This window comes from Xyrauchen texanus, chromosome 13 (assembly GCF_025860055.1).
Source record: "Xyrauchen texanus isolate HMW12.3.18 chromosome 13, RBS_HiC_50CHRs, whole genome shotgun sequence".
In the NCBI taxonomy this organism is placed as follows: Eukaryota; Metazoa; Chordata; class Actinopteri; order Cypriniformes; family Catostomidae; genus Xyrauchen; species Xyrauchen texanus.
In genome coordinates, this window is record NC_068288.1 from 28,807,490 (window position 1) to 28,823,715 (window position 16,226).

Consider the following 16,226-nt stretch of genomic DNA (forward strand, 5'->3'; position numbering starts at 1 on the left):
TAAGGATTTGTTTTGATTTACAGTACTAAATTCACAATGTTATACTCACAAATCTTTGAATAAAGCTTGAATCATGAAAAGTTAAGTTCAACATTTTTTATTATTATTATTAATTTCAGGACATATGCAAAACAGTTCCTTCCATTATTTGTTAAACTTAACAAAAAGTACTGTTTATTAAAGAGTAAAATGATCCATCGGGACTGGAGTGGGACAAAAAAAAATAAAAAACATGAAATTAGCCCATCTGAGGGCAATAGTGACACCAGAACAGGAATATAATAAATCTGCCCAGCTGAAAAATACATAATTACGTTAGATTCATATGTCAGATTCATATGCTTGTACACGTTCACTGATTATTTACATTAAGTATTTTAAATGAATATTGTAGGTTTTAAAATAGTATTGTCACTGATTACATTTTTCTAAATAATGTTTTAAAACATTTGCTTATCCAGTAAAATAATTTAGTTTTTGTTTGCCATAGAATACAGTAAACAATTGGTTACATTAAAACTGAAATCATTATATGATGTTGCACAGTTGAATCAAAATGATTGCGCTCTCTTCATTGCAATCGGTTTGATTGGTATGGATGCACGCTCCAGTGAACTTTATCGGAGACTCGCTTGTGGTAAAAACAAAATAGTTTTGCGAAATGTGTGGAAATACGCGCTTGATTTTCAATTCATAACATATATACATTATAAAACACCGAAAATAGCAGTAAAATATAAGTGATGGCCTGGAGAGAAACAATCGGTCATGTGTCACACAAGAACCATGCCGTTTGAGGTCGGTGACATCATACCTGATGTGACGTGCATAAAAGGCACAATTTTTTTATTGAAAAAGCTCAAATGAAATTTGTCAACTCTGCTGGAGGGCAAGATTATCAGTGAACATCTCGTTGTTTTGGTCCATTCCTGACACATAGCCATCACATGGGCTTCAAAAACTTGGAATATAGTACACGAGTCTTATAGAACTGCTTTTCTGGTGCTTTTTTTCTTTGTCCATTGTGGAGTTTGACAGTACAAATCACCATGGACCATGTAATTCAACAGTATAGGGCTGAAATGACATGAGGCGGAGTAAATGATAACCAATTTTTTTATATTTGGATGAACTCTTCCTTAAAGGGTTTGCAAATGACACCAATTAGTGGCCAACCAGCAGATCTCAGAGTGCAACAGAATTGAGGAGCTTCCAATTATTCAAATGTATAGGTCATGTTACGTTATTGCCTGAACCAGCAGAGGAACCAGTAATTTCCCTGACTATTGAGACGCTAAAATGCAGACACATACCCTGAGGGGTCGGCAAGGCTCTCTACCTTTTCATATGAAATGCAATAAGTTCTGGCAGGGCAGTAATCCCTCATTTCAACCAATTACTCTGAGAGGGCAAATTGTTTCAACCTCGGTGAGCACTGTACTTTGTGGTAGTCTCAGTACATATCAGAAGAAAAAAGATACAGGCCCAAGACATTTCTGGAATGCAAGTTATGGAGACAGATTAAGGGGTTATATAAGAGGTAATATAAATGATATCATTCACTGCAATAATTATATGTGGCAATAATCAACATTATAATCAGTAAACCCCTTCCTTGATGCTGGCATTTCAATAGATGTGGTCCTCACTACAGTAAATGTTACGAATACAGCCATTGTAGGTGTATCTCTCTACATATGCAAGTAAAGCGGAAAACTTCACTAAACTACTCAAGTCCTTTATCCCATTCCTTCCTGACAAACCTGATGTTTCAGCCAAAACACTGATAACCATCCCGAGCAACAACTCTATGTTCATGTACACACCATCCCTCAGTTAAAAGTGGTTTGTCTCATTGTTCTTTAACTTCCTTTTTCCTGTCAAGCTTCCCTGCTATGGCTCATATTCCCCAGCTCTAAAACAGTGTAGCATGAGTAAATGGTTTGGGGGATGGGCAGTGTGAATACTGTTTTATCCCCCCCCCCCCGTATGGGATAAATCACAGAGCATTTGCCAATATCATTACTTCAGCAAACACAGAGGGTGTTCATGCTACTGTTCTGGCTTCAGTGGACAAGGTAAATATTTAAGACTAATTAAGGTGATAGACACAGCACCTCGAGTGCATTCTTAATCTAACCTAAAATCCCAGTAGGACAGCAGTTACAGAAATTCTCAAACCAGCCCATCTGGCACCAACAACAACGCCACGGTCCAAATCACTGAGATAAATTTTTTCCCCATACTGATGGTTGATGTGAACATTAACTGATGCTTCTGACCTGTTTCTGTATGATTTTATGCACTGCTGCCACAAGATTGGATGATTAGGTAATAACATGGATGATTGTTGGTGCCACACGGGCTGGTTTGAGTATTTCTGTAACTGCTGATCTTCTGGGATTTTCATGCACAACAGTCTCTAGAATTTATTCCGAATGGTGCCAAAAACAAAAAACATCCAGTGAGCGGCAGTTCTGCGGATAGAAACACCTTGTAGATGAGAGAGGTCAACGGAGAATGGCCAGACTGGTTCAAACTGACAATTTCTACGATAACTCAGATAACCACTAGTGAAAAGATTAGCATCTCATAATGCTATGTACTGGAGCACGCAGGTGCGTGCACGTCAACGCGAGCTCCGGTAACAGGATAGCAAAGATACAATATCTTTATTTTTATGTTACCAACAATCAACAAATTAAAGAATTAATGGAATAAATGTTTAAAGCCATTGCCATTTGAACTGGCTGTTGTGATGCGGCAATTTGTTTTATTATAATTTTTTACATCAAACCAAGAACATATTAGGTAACAAGTTAGTCCATTTGGGCCTTCTCCCGGTTCAACCATCAGTTATTTTGACCACTTATGGAGCAACAAGTGGAATGGCTAATTTCTAATAACCACCTTTGCTTTGACAAACTGTGAATAAATACACTATTGTGTGGTATTGTGATACTACTTGGTATTGTGACACATTTAGCTGGTATAGTATTTTAAGATACGATTATGGTATCGTGACAATCCTAATCGTGACATCCCTAGATTCAACAACAGTAAAACACAAGTACAGTTAGGTTAATGTAGAATAAATGTCTGGACCTATATTAATATGAAGAAAGTCATGTGTAATATATTTTTCTGTTCTAATAATTTATGATATTAGGAAACAAACTGGCCTGTTTGGCTTCAGATATTCCTAGATTCACTATGATTCCTAAATCTGATAAAAGAAAAACAATATCTATTATGTAGTAAGAAATAAACATTTGACTATAGAGGCACAGTTCCAAATCAGTAAAGTGGTTGATAAATATTTTAACTAACATATAGAAATAAGGTGTTAAGACAGTTTGATTTCCCACAGCACTTTGTAGTTAAAAAAAAGTTTCTAGATGCTCAGATGGTCAAAAATAGATTCAGTACAAACATGAAATGCAGCAATCATATTTTAATATAAAAAAAAAAAACTGCATCATGATGAACATGTATGTCAGCCACCACCAGAGACTATTTTTGACCCAGGAAAAACACTGCTTGATTATTATTCTAAAATGTGCAAAGTAACAATTAAAGAATGTCTCTGTGTGTCTCGTGTGTGTGTGTGTGTGTGTGTGTGTGTGTGTGTGTGTGTGTGTGTGTGTGTCCAAACGCTTACTGGTAGTGTATGTTATTAGCTCACTTATGATGGGATGATAATAAGAGATTCACAATTTCTATAACATGAGCACTATAATAGATGTTGGCAGACTCCTTTCAAGGTGAAAATAAGTTCAAAGCAAAACTGGCACAAATAATTTGATCGAGAAGTCCACAATCCTACACCAACACACACATATACATATATATATGCACCACAGTTGCCCATGTACATTACTAAGTTGATGAACCATCAAATCAATTGCCTCAGTTTAACCATTACTAATTAAAAGATTAATTCTCTCCATATATAATCAGCAAAGTGATAACATGAATCAAAGTTGTCAGGCAGCAATGATAGATAATCAGAAATGCAAAAAATGCAGGCACGTAGTGGGCTGAGAAGTCTTTCAGACTTGGAGAATTTTATTTTCAATTATGATTTTTGGCTTCCAGCGAAAGTTTGAATTTATTAATTATGAAAACAAGATCAAACGTTTTTTAATGAAACACCCTGGCATTATATCTGTAAAGCATCCTTTACTACAGTTCAATAATAAGAAAGCAGGTTATGAAAATAAACTAAAACTGGCATGTCTTTGTGTGGTCAGTGCCGCATCTATGAGTAGGGTGAAGTGACCGGGGAAGAGATTGAATCTTCTCCCAGCTGATGCACACTCTGGTGCGGGATGCTCGTCACTCACACGCATTTTGCATGGAGTGGTGGTGGCATAGTGGCTAAAGCACAGGGCTGTTAATCAGAAGGTCACAGGTTCTAACCCCATGGCCACCACCATTGTGTCCTTGAGCAAGGCACTTAACTCCAGGTTGCTCCAGGAGGATTGTCCCTGTAATAATTGCATTGTAAGTCGCTTTGGATAAAAGCGTCTGCCAAATGCGTAAATGTACTTTAAATGTACTTTATTTGCTGCAGCTAGATTATAACGTGATGGCCTGTGATGTAGTGAATCAAAATATGTGTGTCACGTTCACTGTGTGTATCTTATCATGAAGAAAATCTGCGATACGCAGCACTATTAAGAGGAGAAAGTTAGTTTTTTGTAAGTTAAAGATGGATCAAAGTGAACAAAGGTGAGAGAGTCTCAGCCCATTATACAGTGGAACAAAATATGTTTTTGATTAGTCTTTTATGGCGAATAACGTAAAAAGGCAGATTTGTATTAAAATGTTGAACTAGTAAGCATAAATATAAGCTAATAGACCTTCTGCTGTCTAGTGTGTCATTAGAATAATCAAACAACCATAACAAGAAAACACTCTCTGCTCTTGACTGGGTAACTTTAGTAGCTTTAAAACATATGAATGTACTATAATCATACAGTACAGACCTGTAGTAGTATTAATTTGCATTTCATTCTGAATGTATACTTCAATACTTGATAGCCTACTGATGTTAGCACTGACTTTTCTTAATTTGTATTTTTTTGTAATCCATTTCTATTATTTGCCGTTTTTATTGTCATTTTATTATTGACCGTATAATAGTCTTAAGAACTTGAAACCATTCTTCCATAATTAACATATTAGTCAGTGTTATTATTTGATGTGGTATTGAAGCTGGTATTGAGAATTGTCAGATTTCACTTCAGACTACTGAAATTTTGGTATTGTGATAAATGTATATAGCCTTTATTGTAGATCTTGCTGTATTAACATAATGAAAGAGTAGATCTCCTTCCATAGAACTATGAGCATTCCTGCTGTAAATGATGGTGATCGAGGCTTTTCTTTAACTACCATTGTGACATAAAATAATTACCATATGATAAAAGCCTCCTCCCCTTACCAGTGCAGTTTACAGTTCAAGTTCAAGGAAATCCACTGTTAAAAAGACAAGATTTGTAAAAAATATAATAAATGCATGATGTTTCCAAAGCCAATGAGTAATCCTGTTAGATAATAGTGATCTCAATATTGACCAAAATAATCGTGATTAGGATTTTTGCCATAGTCGAGCAGCCCTAGTTGGAAAGGCAGAAGCTTGCTCTATGGAAAAACCATCAAAGGTAAAACATAAGGCTTAGTAATGACTCAAGCTGTGAATACTAAACTACAGGGGGCAAAAACTGATTAGTAGTGAAAGTACTTATACGGATAGAAATGTATTAATCCATTACTAAAGCACTTAGTAGGCTTCTAGTAATACTGACAATTATGAACACCTCAATAGTCTTTGACAATTTAAAAAGTGCAAAAAATTGCTGTGCCTGGAGACAGAAAGAGTTTGACATGACAGGTCTGCAAAAAGTTTAGACAGAAGACATTGTGCACCTTAATGATTGTGCTCATATTTTCACTGGTAGCTTATTACTGTGGCAGTATAAAGCAGGCTTTCCTCCACTTTAATGAAAGCATGTCATGACTTAAGGCAGAGTACTACTAAATATGACAGCAATGAATAGTTAAGACAGAAACATTTGGGAAATAACCATTTATGTTTAATGAACTGACACCGGTCAAATAAGCAGGCCTTCAATATTAAAGGGCAATTCATTTGCCTTCAAATTGTTGAACCATATTGCATTTATATGCGTTATTGAAAGTTGCCTTAACTGCCTATTAAAGCAAATGATCTCATATGGTAGGAAGCTTCTAATTTTTGATTTATAAGATTAAAGAAGCACTATAGAAATGTGAAAATCCAGATTACGGAAACACAAATAAACTGAACAGCTACTTGTTACAAAAGGAAGATAAGTTATTAACAATATAATAACAAAAACCAAAATGTGTTCGCATGCAGCCCTTTGGTATGTCGAGAAACATGAGGATTTCTGTCATTGTTAGCAAGGAGATTAAACTACTTGCCCACTGAATGTTCACTGGCATGAGAGTTTTTTTTTCCCATCACAATTGCCCACTTGCTCAATTCACACAACAAAACAGTTTGGTGAAATGATTTTGGACAAGAGAAAAATCTCACAATTATGGTAGTTTAACTGTAAGTACTTTTTCAGTGCTATCCAAACCTGATCATCAAACCAATTTATTTGCTCAGAATACAAAGAACAGTCCCAAAATAATAAAGATCCAAACAAACACAGAATACAAAAGACAGAATAACTCAGCGAATCACTGTAGGGCATGAAGTGGCTTAACACTAGAAAGAAAGCTATAAAGAGAGAGGGATAGAGAAAGGAACCTTCAGCAATAAATCACAATCATTGACATTTGCAGTGGCTGAACCACTACAAAAGGAAGAGTCCTCATTGTCTAGAGCGTAATTCACACAGAACAAGTTTAATACATAATGTATTAACTAGGGATAGAAAAAAAACACACAAAAAAAACCAGTTGTACTCTAAAATAAATTAAATGTGAATAAATCAATAATTGTTGAATGTATTGATGAGTTAGAGTGGCTGCTGTACTGAAATCATAAAAATTTAATAAACTGCATCAAGTGGAGGTGTTGTTCTATACGTTTTAAATTTATCAAGAGATTTCATTAGACAAGAACATTATTTACCACTCTCGCGTTTGTTCATCGAAAAAAATTCAATGTCCAACAGGGCCTGGTATCTGTATGTATCTCGGAGATATTTAATGACTCTACCCTCAAAGGAAGAAAAAAAGAAATTGCAAGGAATGAGATATACCTCTGTGTCGCTGCAGACGTTAATTAAAAAAGAGGATCAAATTAGGGCAAACTCTTCATTTGTTACAGTGAAGGGACACACAAAAGAGGATGTATTGGAAAGGGGAAAAAACATGCTTCAAGATGAGATTTTGCTGTGTGGTTGATGGGGTTGAAAACAGCAGATTGCAAGGCAAAGACACTCAAGGGGAAAGGAAGAGAGTTATGAGTCAATTTACTGCTCTCCGTTTCTATGGTTAAGAAGAGTAAGGGCTTGAGTATTCTCTGGCTTTTGTTGTTCCATTGCTGGTCAATGTGACACCAGGGATTGCTCAGTTCTAGAGGCAAAGTAAGGATGGAGAGCAAGCTTTTCCCAATTCCAAAAAGACCCTTTGGAGACAAAATGAGCCACACAGTAATCAAGGGATGGATGCCTAGAGAAGTTGCTCTCGTACAGTACAGCGCAAAGTCATCCAGTTTTTGACACAACAAAATGTCAGACAAACAGTACTGGATACTGATAATGACATCCATTTGACCAATTCTGTTGGCATGGCAGCAAAGGGGAAAGGGCAAATATTTGCCTATTACAACAACTGATACAGTAGTTTAGTTTTGTTGTTATAGATGTAGTTTTTAACAGCTTGGGTAGGCAATAACTTTTGGTATGTATAGCCCAGGCTAATCCTTTAAACATGCACTTAAGAAAACATTTGTTTCCAAGGTTTTTGCATAGAGCTGCATTCTGAAACTTCATGTAAACGAGAACACCTATTTCCTTACGTCGCTTAAGGGATTAAAGAAAGCGGTTTAACAAACCTGGGTTTCTCTTTTGTGGCCATGTAAATGCATAAGTGGCATTTTTACAGAAGAGTGCACACGTGCGTGAACAGAGTGGGATAACAATCCTAATAAGTCATTGGATGGAGCACCACAGCATGTCAACACAGTGGAAAGAATTAAACATTTCTGGGAGTGGAAAAAAGCACATACACTAAAAACTATACCCATTTATACACACCAGTGAAAAATATTGTCTATTCCTCATGTTTGCATGTGCCTGACATTGGGAGAATCCCGGAGTTTTACGTAAGTGGGAGCGTTCCGATTCAGAAGACATTAATCCATCCACTGGAGTCAAATGGATTACTTTAATGATGGAAGTGTTTTTTGGAGCTTAAAAAATTTGACACACATTCACTTACATTTTATGGACCTACAGAGCTGAAATATTCTTCTAAAAATCTTAATTTGTGTTCTGAAGAAGAAAGTCAGTCATGCACATCTGGGATGGCATGAGGGTGAGTAAATTATGAGAGAACTTTTTGGGTGAAATTATCCTTTAATGCAAAGAGATCTCATTAGAATTCATTTGTATTCTTACGTGAAGTTTGGTTCAAGCAAATGTTCATTCTTTTACGCTTGCATAGATACTGAAAAATACAATATTGACAGCATACATACAACATTTTACATATTATAGAAAAGTACAAATGTTTACATGTACAGTTTGAATTGATTAATATTGAATAATTCATATAATTAATCAATTACATTTAATTTATTATCAATAAGATTAGTTAAATGCCATCACATTTATTTAATGCAGTGTTTTAATGGTTTCATTCAATTCCGTGTGATTCTGCTACCCTATACAACGTTTTAAAAGGATTATACCACTTAAACAAAGACTAAACTTAAAAATTTTAAAATTAATAATATCTCTCGTTTAATCATTTATAAAGCATTTGTTTTATTTTGTTTGCCATGGGACACAAGTTTAGTTTTCAGAACATCCCAAAAAAACTAAAATACAAAAGCACCATAAAACAATAACAAAATTGATCTGTAAATTTGTTAGCTGTAATTAAAATCTTCAGATTGTTTTCTGTAAAGAACAGACACAAATTCAAGCCTTTTATTCATTGATCTCTGTCTCCATCCACCACCGCGCCCACCGTAACCATTAACCAGTGCGGTTTTGTTTTCAAAATCCCAAAATTGCCACCTCAAAAAAAAAATGACGATCACCTCGGCATTGATTCCTCATTGGCTCTCAAGTGTCACATGACTGTTTACAACATGCTGTATTCTGCCATGTATATGTTTGATTGAGAAATCACAGTGCCAATATGGAGTGCATCAGGAGAAGATGTTCAGCCATTTATCATTTAAATTCCACTCTCTACCTCACACAACGCTATTGTATGCCATCAGGGAGCACATCGAATCTTCCTTTGGACTACTTTTGTACTGAATTTTACAATTTTTCTGAATACATTTGTGTAATTAAACCCATCTGCCCGTTATGTATTTTATATGCTAAATGGTTATGGTTAGCTTTAGGAATAGGTGTGGGATTAGTGGCTGTAAAATATATATAAATTCATAATTTTAAGAAAAAGTGTTGCTACTGTACATTAATCTACTTGTCACATGTTTTTATATTGTTGAAATGGGGTTAAGGGATCTAAAATATCTATAAAACAGTAAAGACTTACAAATATATTTATGATCGATTTGTGTATTAAAATATATTTGTAATGGATTCATCAATATTTTTACATTTTTAAAGCTGTAAATATGTAAAAATGTTTGTGTTTTAGATGCTTTCAAACTTCCATATTGTATGTATTAGTCTATCCAAACATGTATGTTTAAATGTTAATATTAACATATATTAATGAGATGAGGATGGTTAATGACATCAAAGTAACATCGGACCATCTCTTCATAACATCTACACACTCACGTGAGGCACTTTCATCTTGACTCTGAAGTATTGACCATTATTGCAAAAGTAATAACTTAAACAAAACATTACATGCTAAGAATATACACCAATGTGAGTAAAAACACTTTAGACCGGAAACTGCATCAGATTAAGACTGAACTCTTAAGTAGGGTATCGATATGGCCAGCACTGGCCATGACTTTCTGTTTGCTTGATCAATGGCAGAACAGGAAAACTTTATTTATTTTTGCAATTCCATTTGGTGGCACTAGTTGCACTTTAATAAAGGTCCGGTTTTAAAGTGCAAGAAGTAATTAATTCTGCAAAGAGTGAGGCTGACCATCTTAAGGCTAACAATACACTGTATATGGCAATAAATTCGAGGCACAGCAATAAGAGCAAGGTGCACTAGGCTATGTAAACCAGACTAAAAGCTTTTACGAGAGGACGGCAAGACCATAAATTTTCCCTTTTCAAATCTGACAGTAACATCTACTTAATGCTAATCATCTACACAAAGATAATGTTGCGATCAGGTTGTTTGTTACGAGGTGTCTGCTATGTGTTAGGTTTCTCATAAATGTAAATCAAAAAAGCCAGATTGTAAGCATAAGGTAGTGCTGTAATTTAGTCTCAATGGTTGCACTTCGATCACACTTCTGTGTTAAATCTCTTCTGTTGATTAAGTGAAATGCTATAGTTAAAAAGTTGAGGTAGGCTTGGGGCTCCAGCAGGACAGGCTTGATGTTGCAGGAATTAGGTTCAAATAATCAACCACTATACTATACACTATGCTCAATCCAGAAGCCAATGATTTGATGAGTGAGCAGTACCTAAAAACAAAGAGGCACAAAATCACTTTGCCAAACCTTCCTTTCACTGTTCCTCACTGATGGAATACAGCGTTTCCCATTAATTACCAAGACTGTGACAGCCCGACACTGTCAAATTTGTCCCGCCACACTTTCATAACAAACCGAAAATATTTTTACACTTCACATAATAACGTTAAAGATCTCTAACATTGTTTTGTGCTGTTACTTCGGCAAAACATCTCTCATTCCCAGTCAGTCAGTCCCCCCCCCCAGCATGCTCTCACAAACTGGAACCACCCGGCTGCGTCAGACACATCAAGGCATTTTGAGGACACAACATCATTTGAGGTAGGTAACATTACAGTTATAAAATAGTCCAAACACAATTTTATAATTATCAATGTACAAAAGCAAACAGATAATTATAAAATTGAGATAATTAACGTTAATCTAATGTTAGCTAAGTTAGGTAACTTTAACATTAGCTAACAACACAACAATCTCCTCGCTTATGTAGACTGGCAGTGTTGCCAACTGGCAACAATTTAGCAACTTTTCAGACCCCTTTAGTGACTTTTTTTACATTTTTTATAAAAGGACCTAGCGACAAATCTAGTGACGTTTTGAACAAATCTTAGCTACTATCTGTAGGAGTCGCCAGTACTGCCCCATGAATGCAAGGTCTTGCTTTCCCGATGCAGGCACACCTCTCTGTGTCTACTCTGTTCAGTGAGTGGCAGAGAGGAGCAGCACATTCAGTTGACCTCAAAGCAGCAGACATAGACATAGCAGACCTTTGTTTGCCCCTCCTTTGTTTTAATTTAAACTATTTAATTTGACCATTTAATTAGATTTGTATTCTTCTCATGCACTTATCACTCAATATCAATGTTCATTCCCGTTTCTGAACACTCTGAACATTGTATTTTATTCAAACGCATAATAAGCTTTAAACTTATATACACACACAATACAAATAAAAATACAAATGCACATAGTCTTAGACATTACACACACAGATTCAAAAAATAGCTAACGTGTCACACTCTAAAATATACTCACAAGAGTATAGAAAAGAATGAGAGTTAATCCCTGAATTCAAGGGGTGGCTGAAGCCCTATGTGGGCACTGACACAAGCGCTTACTGTCTTAACAGTCCCTGACTGAAAACGGAACATCCTTCGTGTGGTTTTTTACTGTCTTGATTAACTTACTACTAGAGCACAAAGTTGTTTACAAGAGCACAAAGTTCTTCATAGATCTAGACTCTTAATTTTGCTCTCAAAGTGCACCAGACAGATGCATTGAACTATAAAAGGTACAACATTTTCTTATGGAGGACCATGCCCCCGTACCCCCCTAGAGGGTCTGAGGTCCAACATTTTCTTACTAAAGGTTCCGTGTTCCATCCACCACAGTCTCACAAAATCCTGTGGGAAACACTGGAAAGGAATGATCTTCTAATAAAAATCCTTCCCAAATACATCTAGTCTGGTGCGTAGTGGTGGTGGCGTAGTGGGCTAAAGCACATAACTGTTAATCAGAATGTTGCTGGTTCGATCCCCACAGCCACCACCATTGTGTCCTTGAGCAAGACACTTAACTCCAGGTTGCTCCAGGGGATTGACCCTGTAATAAGTACACTGTAAGTCGCTTTGGATAAAAGCGTCTGCCAAATGCATAAATGTAACTAATTCCCTTCCAAATTTAAGAAAGATCTAAATCCTCAATCCTGAATGACTCAATCCTATTAATGCACTTTAATACATTTTACAAAATACAGACATTTAAAAAAAGACTATTGTTTTTTCTCTTTTATATCTTTTTTTCCTTCTCACTTTTTATCTCTCCAGATAATTTTCTCATGTAAAGAATCTGGGTGTGGTGGAATTTCCCAGTGATTGTTGGCTTCATGCTTTTAATGGCCCAGTAGACTCCAAATCACCACTTCCTGCACTAAAACTAAACTTTTGACCAAAACATCAAAAGGTGATAATTTTCTCTCATCTCAATGTCATTTTTTAAATCTTACAATACTATCTGATTTAAGTTACACTGACTTATGTATTCACATATAATTGGTTTTCTTTTCTTCGCTGTTAAGAATCCTGACCTCATGCTCCTTTATCAGGGTGATGGCAATTAAGATCAAAGGTAGACTAAACAGAAACTATTTCCAACAGCCATTTTAAGATTTTCCTTTCATTTATAGATAGCACATATGATTCTAAAATAAGAAATACCAAGAGAACATGCATGAAGCACTGTAAGGAGCCATTTAATTGCATTCAGCACTGTAGTGAACTAGAGTAAATTCAGCTACACATTCTGCGGTATGAACCAACTCTTCTTTTCATTCGATTTTCACATCAAATGTCCAACAGTCCAAAGTTAACTACAATAAAAACTGTTTTTTGGAGATGTCTGTTATGCTATGCTGTGACAATGCAAATTGATATTTTCTGTTTTACAAATAGTATACAATAGCAATAAACAATAGAATGTAATAAACAGAAAATAAGCTTGCAGATTTTGGGCAAAAATAAATAAATATAGGAAATAAGGCTTAAATTGAAACCAAACAAGTAGGATCACGTTTGACAACATACTTATTGGATTTCCCTGAAGATTCTATTAAATAAGGTCCATATTCTAAAAAAATATATATTTATACGGGGTTCAATAAAATAAATCAATTACAGTGCAGCAAGCTCATGCAAGTCGAACAATGTTGTGGTTGGCTGAACTATAAGAAAAAGAAAACACACTACTTGACCACCATAATAGGGTCATTTTTCTGTATGTTACACTGTGTGTGTGTGTGTGTGTGTGTGTGTGTGTGTGTGTGTGTGTGTGTGTGTTTAATCTTTAACACACTGGCAGTATTTCCCTTCTTTAAATGCATGCATATAGCTGACCTTTGCCAGTAATAGCTGCAGTTGCCAAACCATCACAGGGGGTCCAGCACACTGAAAAGGTTAACAGAATAATTTGCACAGTGCACCTGGTGCGTGCTGCCACTCTGGAAACGAGGACATTGCATTTCAGTTGTTACTTTCAAACCATGGCTTTACCTCCTTAGAACTAAAATAATGATCATTGTGACTGCAATAGCCAGGTGCCCACCTCTCTGCCAACAATGAAATAGTGTTTTACATTTTAAGTAGTGTAGTTAATACAGCTAACTGATAATATCTGGCTGCCTTCAAGATCACACTCAGGTTTGTAAACCAGTCGCAGGAAGGAAATTACAATATCATAAGGGAAAGAAACAATTTTTTTCCTAATGTGTCTGTAAATCGAAAAGTATCATAACTCATTTTTTAACATGTCGTTATAAGTGGACAGTGGGCTTTCTGCAGTGGCAAGACCTGATGAGAGCCCAACAATTTTACTACATGTATGAACATTTCAAATCAACCGGTTTCATTGCAGAGATTTGTAAGAACATTTGGATAGATATACCAAAATATGTGTGTTTGAAGACCATGACAAAAATAATGTCAGCAAAGCACATGTTGGAGGATATCTTTCTCCAGGCAAGGGAGGTCTAGCCACATTGGAAGCCAGTGCATTCACATCCCAGCATGGCTGATGGGCGCCAAAACGAGCACTCCACTTAAAAGAGCCCTTCTCTATTTACACGTGAACATTCAAAAACACTGCGGTTATGCCAAAGGCAACATAAATGACAGGACTGGCACATATGACAGGGCTATCAATATCCACTCTTTCATTTTGTAAACAATTTGCTCATTGATCGGTCTGGCTTTTGTATTTTGATTGTTCCTCGAGGCATGAAGACCACCAGTGCGGAACATTAGAGGCTTAGGGGCCGTTCACACCGAACATGTTCTTGCGCTAAGAAAAAGCTAGGTGCAGCGCCACGGACGACGGACGTGTCCTGAGACGCATCTTTAACAGCTGAAGTTTAAAAACGCGTTAAAAAACGCGGCTCAACCGTCAAAAACATCCATGTAACACATGTTTACATAGGACAACAACTGAAAAGAGCGGAGGCGAAAAATGCATTCTGTGTGAACGGCCCCCAACTCGTGTCGTAATGTTTCAGAATACCAAGATTTTCAAAACACTGCGAAATCTATAAATACTGAATTCTGGAAAGTTTACATTCACTCAACTTTAGAACTATAGAACCATAAATCTCACCCTTATCCGCCTCATGGCCGCAACAATCTCCACACGGCTATTGGGTCGAGCCACATCCAGACTACCGATATACTGGAAATCAAAGCCAAGAACATTGAATATATTAGACAACATGTCGACAAGTTAAGCTTAGTGAAAGAAATATGGTATGAAAATCCACGCACGACTGCTTAACTGACTGCTATATGGAATGTAAACAAGTGGCACAACAACTTTAAACAGGATTTGCAACACAGCAAATGCAGCTTTAGTGGTAGTTAAAACGCATAAATATGTTGCTGATAAAGGTAACGTAAGAGGAAATTACCTTTGCCTCGAAATTAATTCCATGTTGGAATGCTTCCTCGTTATGCATAGGAATCCGCAAATCGTGCCCATCATCGACTAAATTATATTTTGTTTTGGCAGGCATGGTGACTATTTCTGATACGTCTTTCGCCACAGTTAAAAACAAAAACAGCTCGAGGAGAAGTCAACAGTTTGGTGGTGTAAGGTCTAAGTCTAACTCTTGCGTTCCATGTCTGTTTTAAGCCCGAGGTTACTCTTATTTCTCACGCGTGCTATAGCATCTGACGGAGCAACTTTTGAAGAAATCACTCTCTACAGTCCGCAGTCGCAAAACGTGTGTATTTCCCCGTCTGGTTTAAGGTGCCTGTGTCCAAATATTAGTAATCTGCTGAGTTGTTCCCATTCCAGCGGGTAGTCCTAAATGGTGTTGTAGTACTTAAATCCTGCTTCCTGGGCATGTCAATTTCCAACAACTTCACACCAGCGCCATAACCGTGCCCACGCATCCTTTTCGAAACGATTGTTACGAGGGAAGAGAGCCATTGGCTGAAAGGGGGAATTCCACCTGCTTTCATTGGAACACGGCTTCATCACAGGTTTTGGAGGAGGAGAAAAACACCTCGCTTTACATTCAAGCGCTGGTTTAACGGAGAGCGGAGGGTGGCACCTAGTGGCAGGTTTCGACAGAATCGGCACACAATGGGCAGCTGTGGCAAATTGGCAGCTTGTTTTGTTTCATTTTCATTGCATTTTCATGTCAGATACACAGTGGGCAGACTTTTTACAAAAATTATAACTAAATTAATAAAATAATAATAATAGTAAATACAAATTTGGACTTGTCTCCCCTTTTAAAAAAAAACAAAAAAAAAACGCAAAAATCAAGGTCACTTGATTTGAGGCACTTACAATGGAAGTGAATGAGGCCAATTTTTGGATGGTTTAAAGACAGAAATGTGACGTTTATATATATATATAT

The 16,226-nt window shown here is 36.5% G+C and overlaps 1 protein-coding gene across 3 annotated transcripts in view; it reads right to left on the reverse strand.

Annotated features, from left to right (window-relative positions):
* The window catches only part of LOC127654394 (carboxyl-terminal PDZ ligand of neuronal nitric oxide synthase protein-like), a 182,896-nt gene extending 167,143 nt beyond the window's left edge, over positions 1 to 15,753 (reverse strand). For 2 of the 3 annotated variants that reach the window (XM_052141547.1, XM_052141549.1), the window contains exons 1-2: positions 15,267 to 15,753; positions 14,960 to 15,031 (exon numbers count right to left, since the gene is read on the reverse strand). In XM_052141547.1, coding sequence (XP_051997507.1) covers positions 14,960 to 15,031; positions 15,267 to 15,371 — 177 coding nt within the window. In that variant the 5' untranslated portion in view covers positions 15,372 to 15,753. The remainder of the gene's footprint in view (positions 1 to 14,959; positions 15,032 to 15,266) is intronic. The other variant, XM_052141548.1, reaches the window with a different exon arrangement.
* Between the last annotated feature and the right edge of the window lie 473 nt (positions 15,754 to 16,226).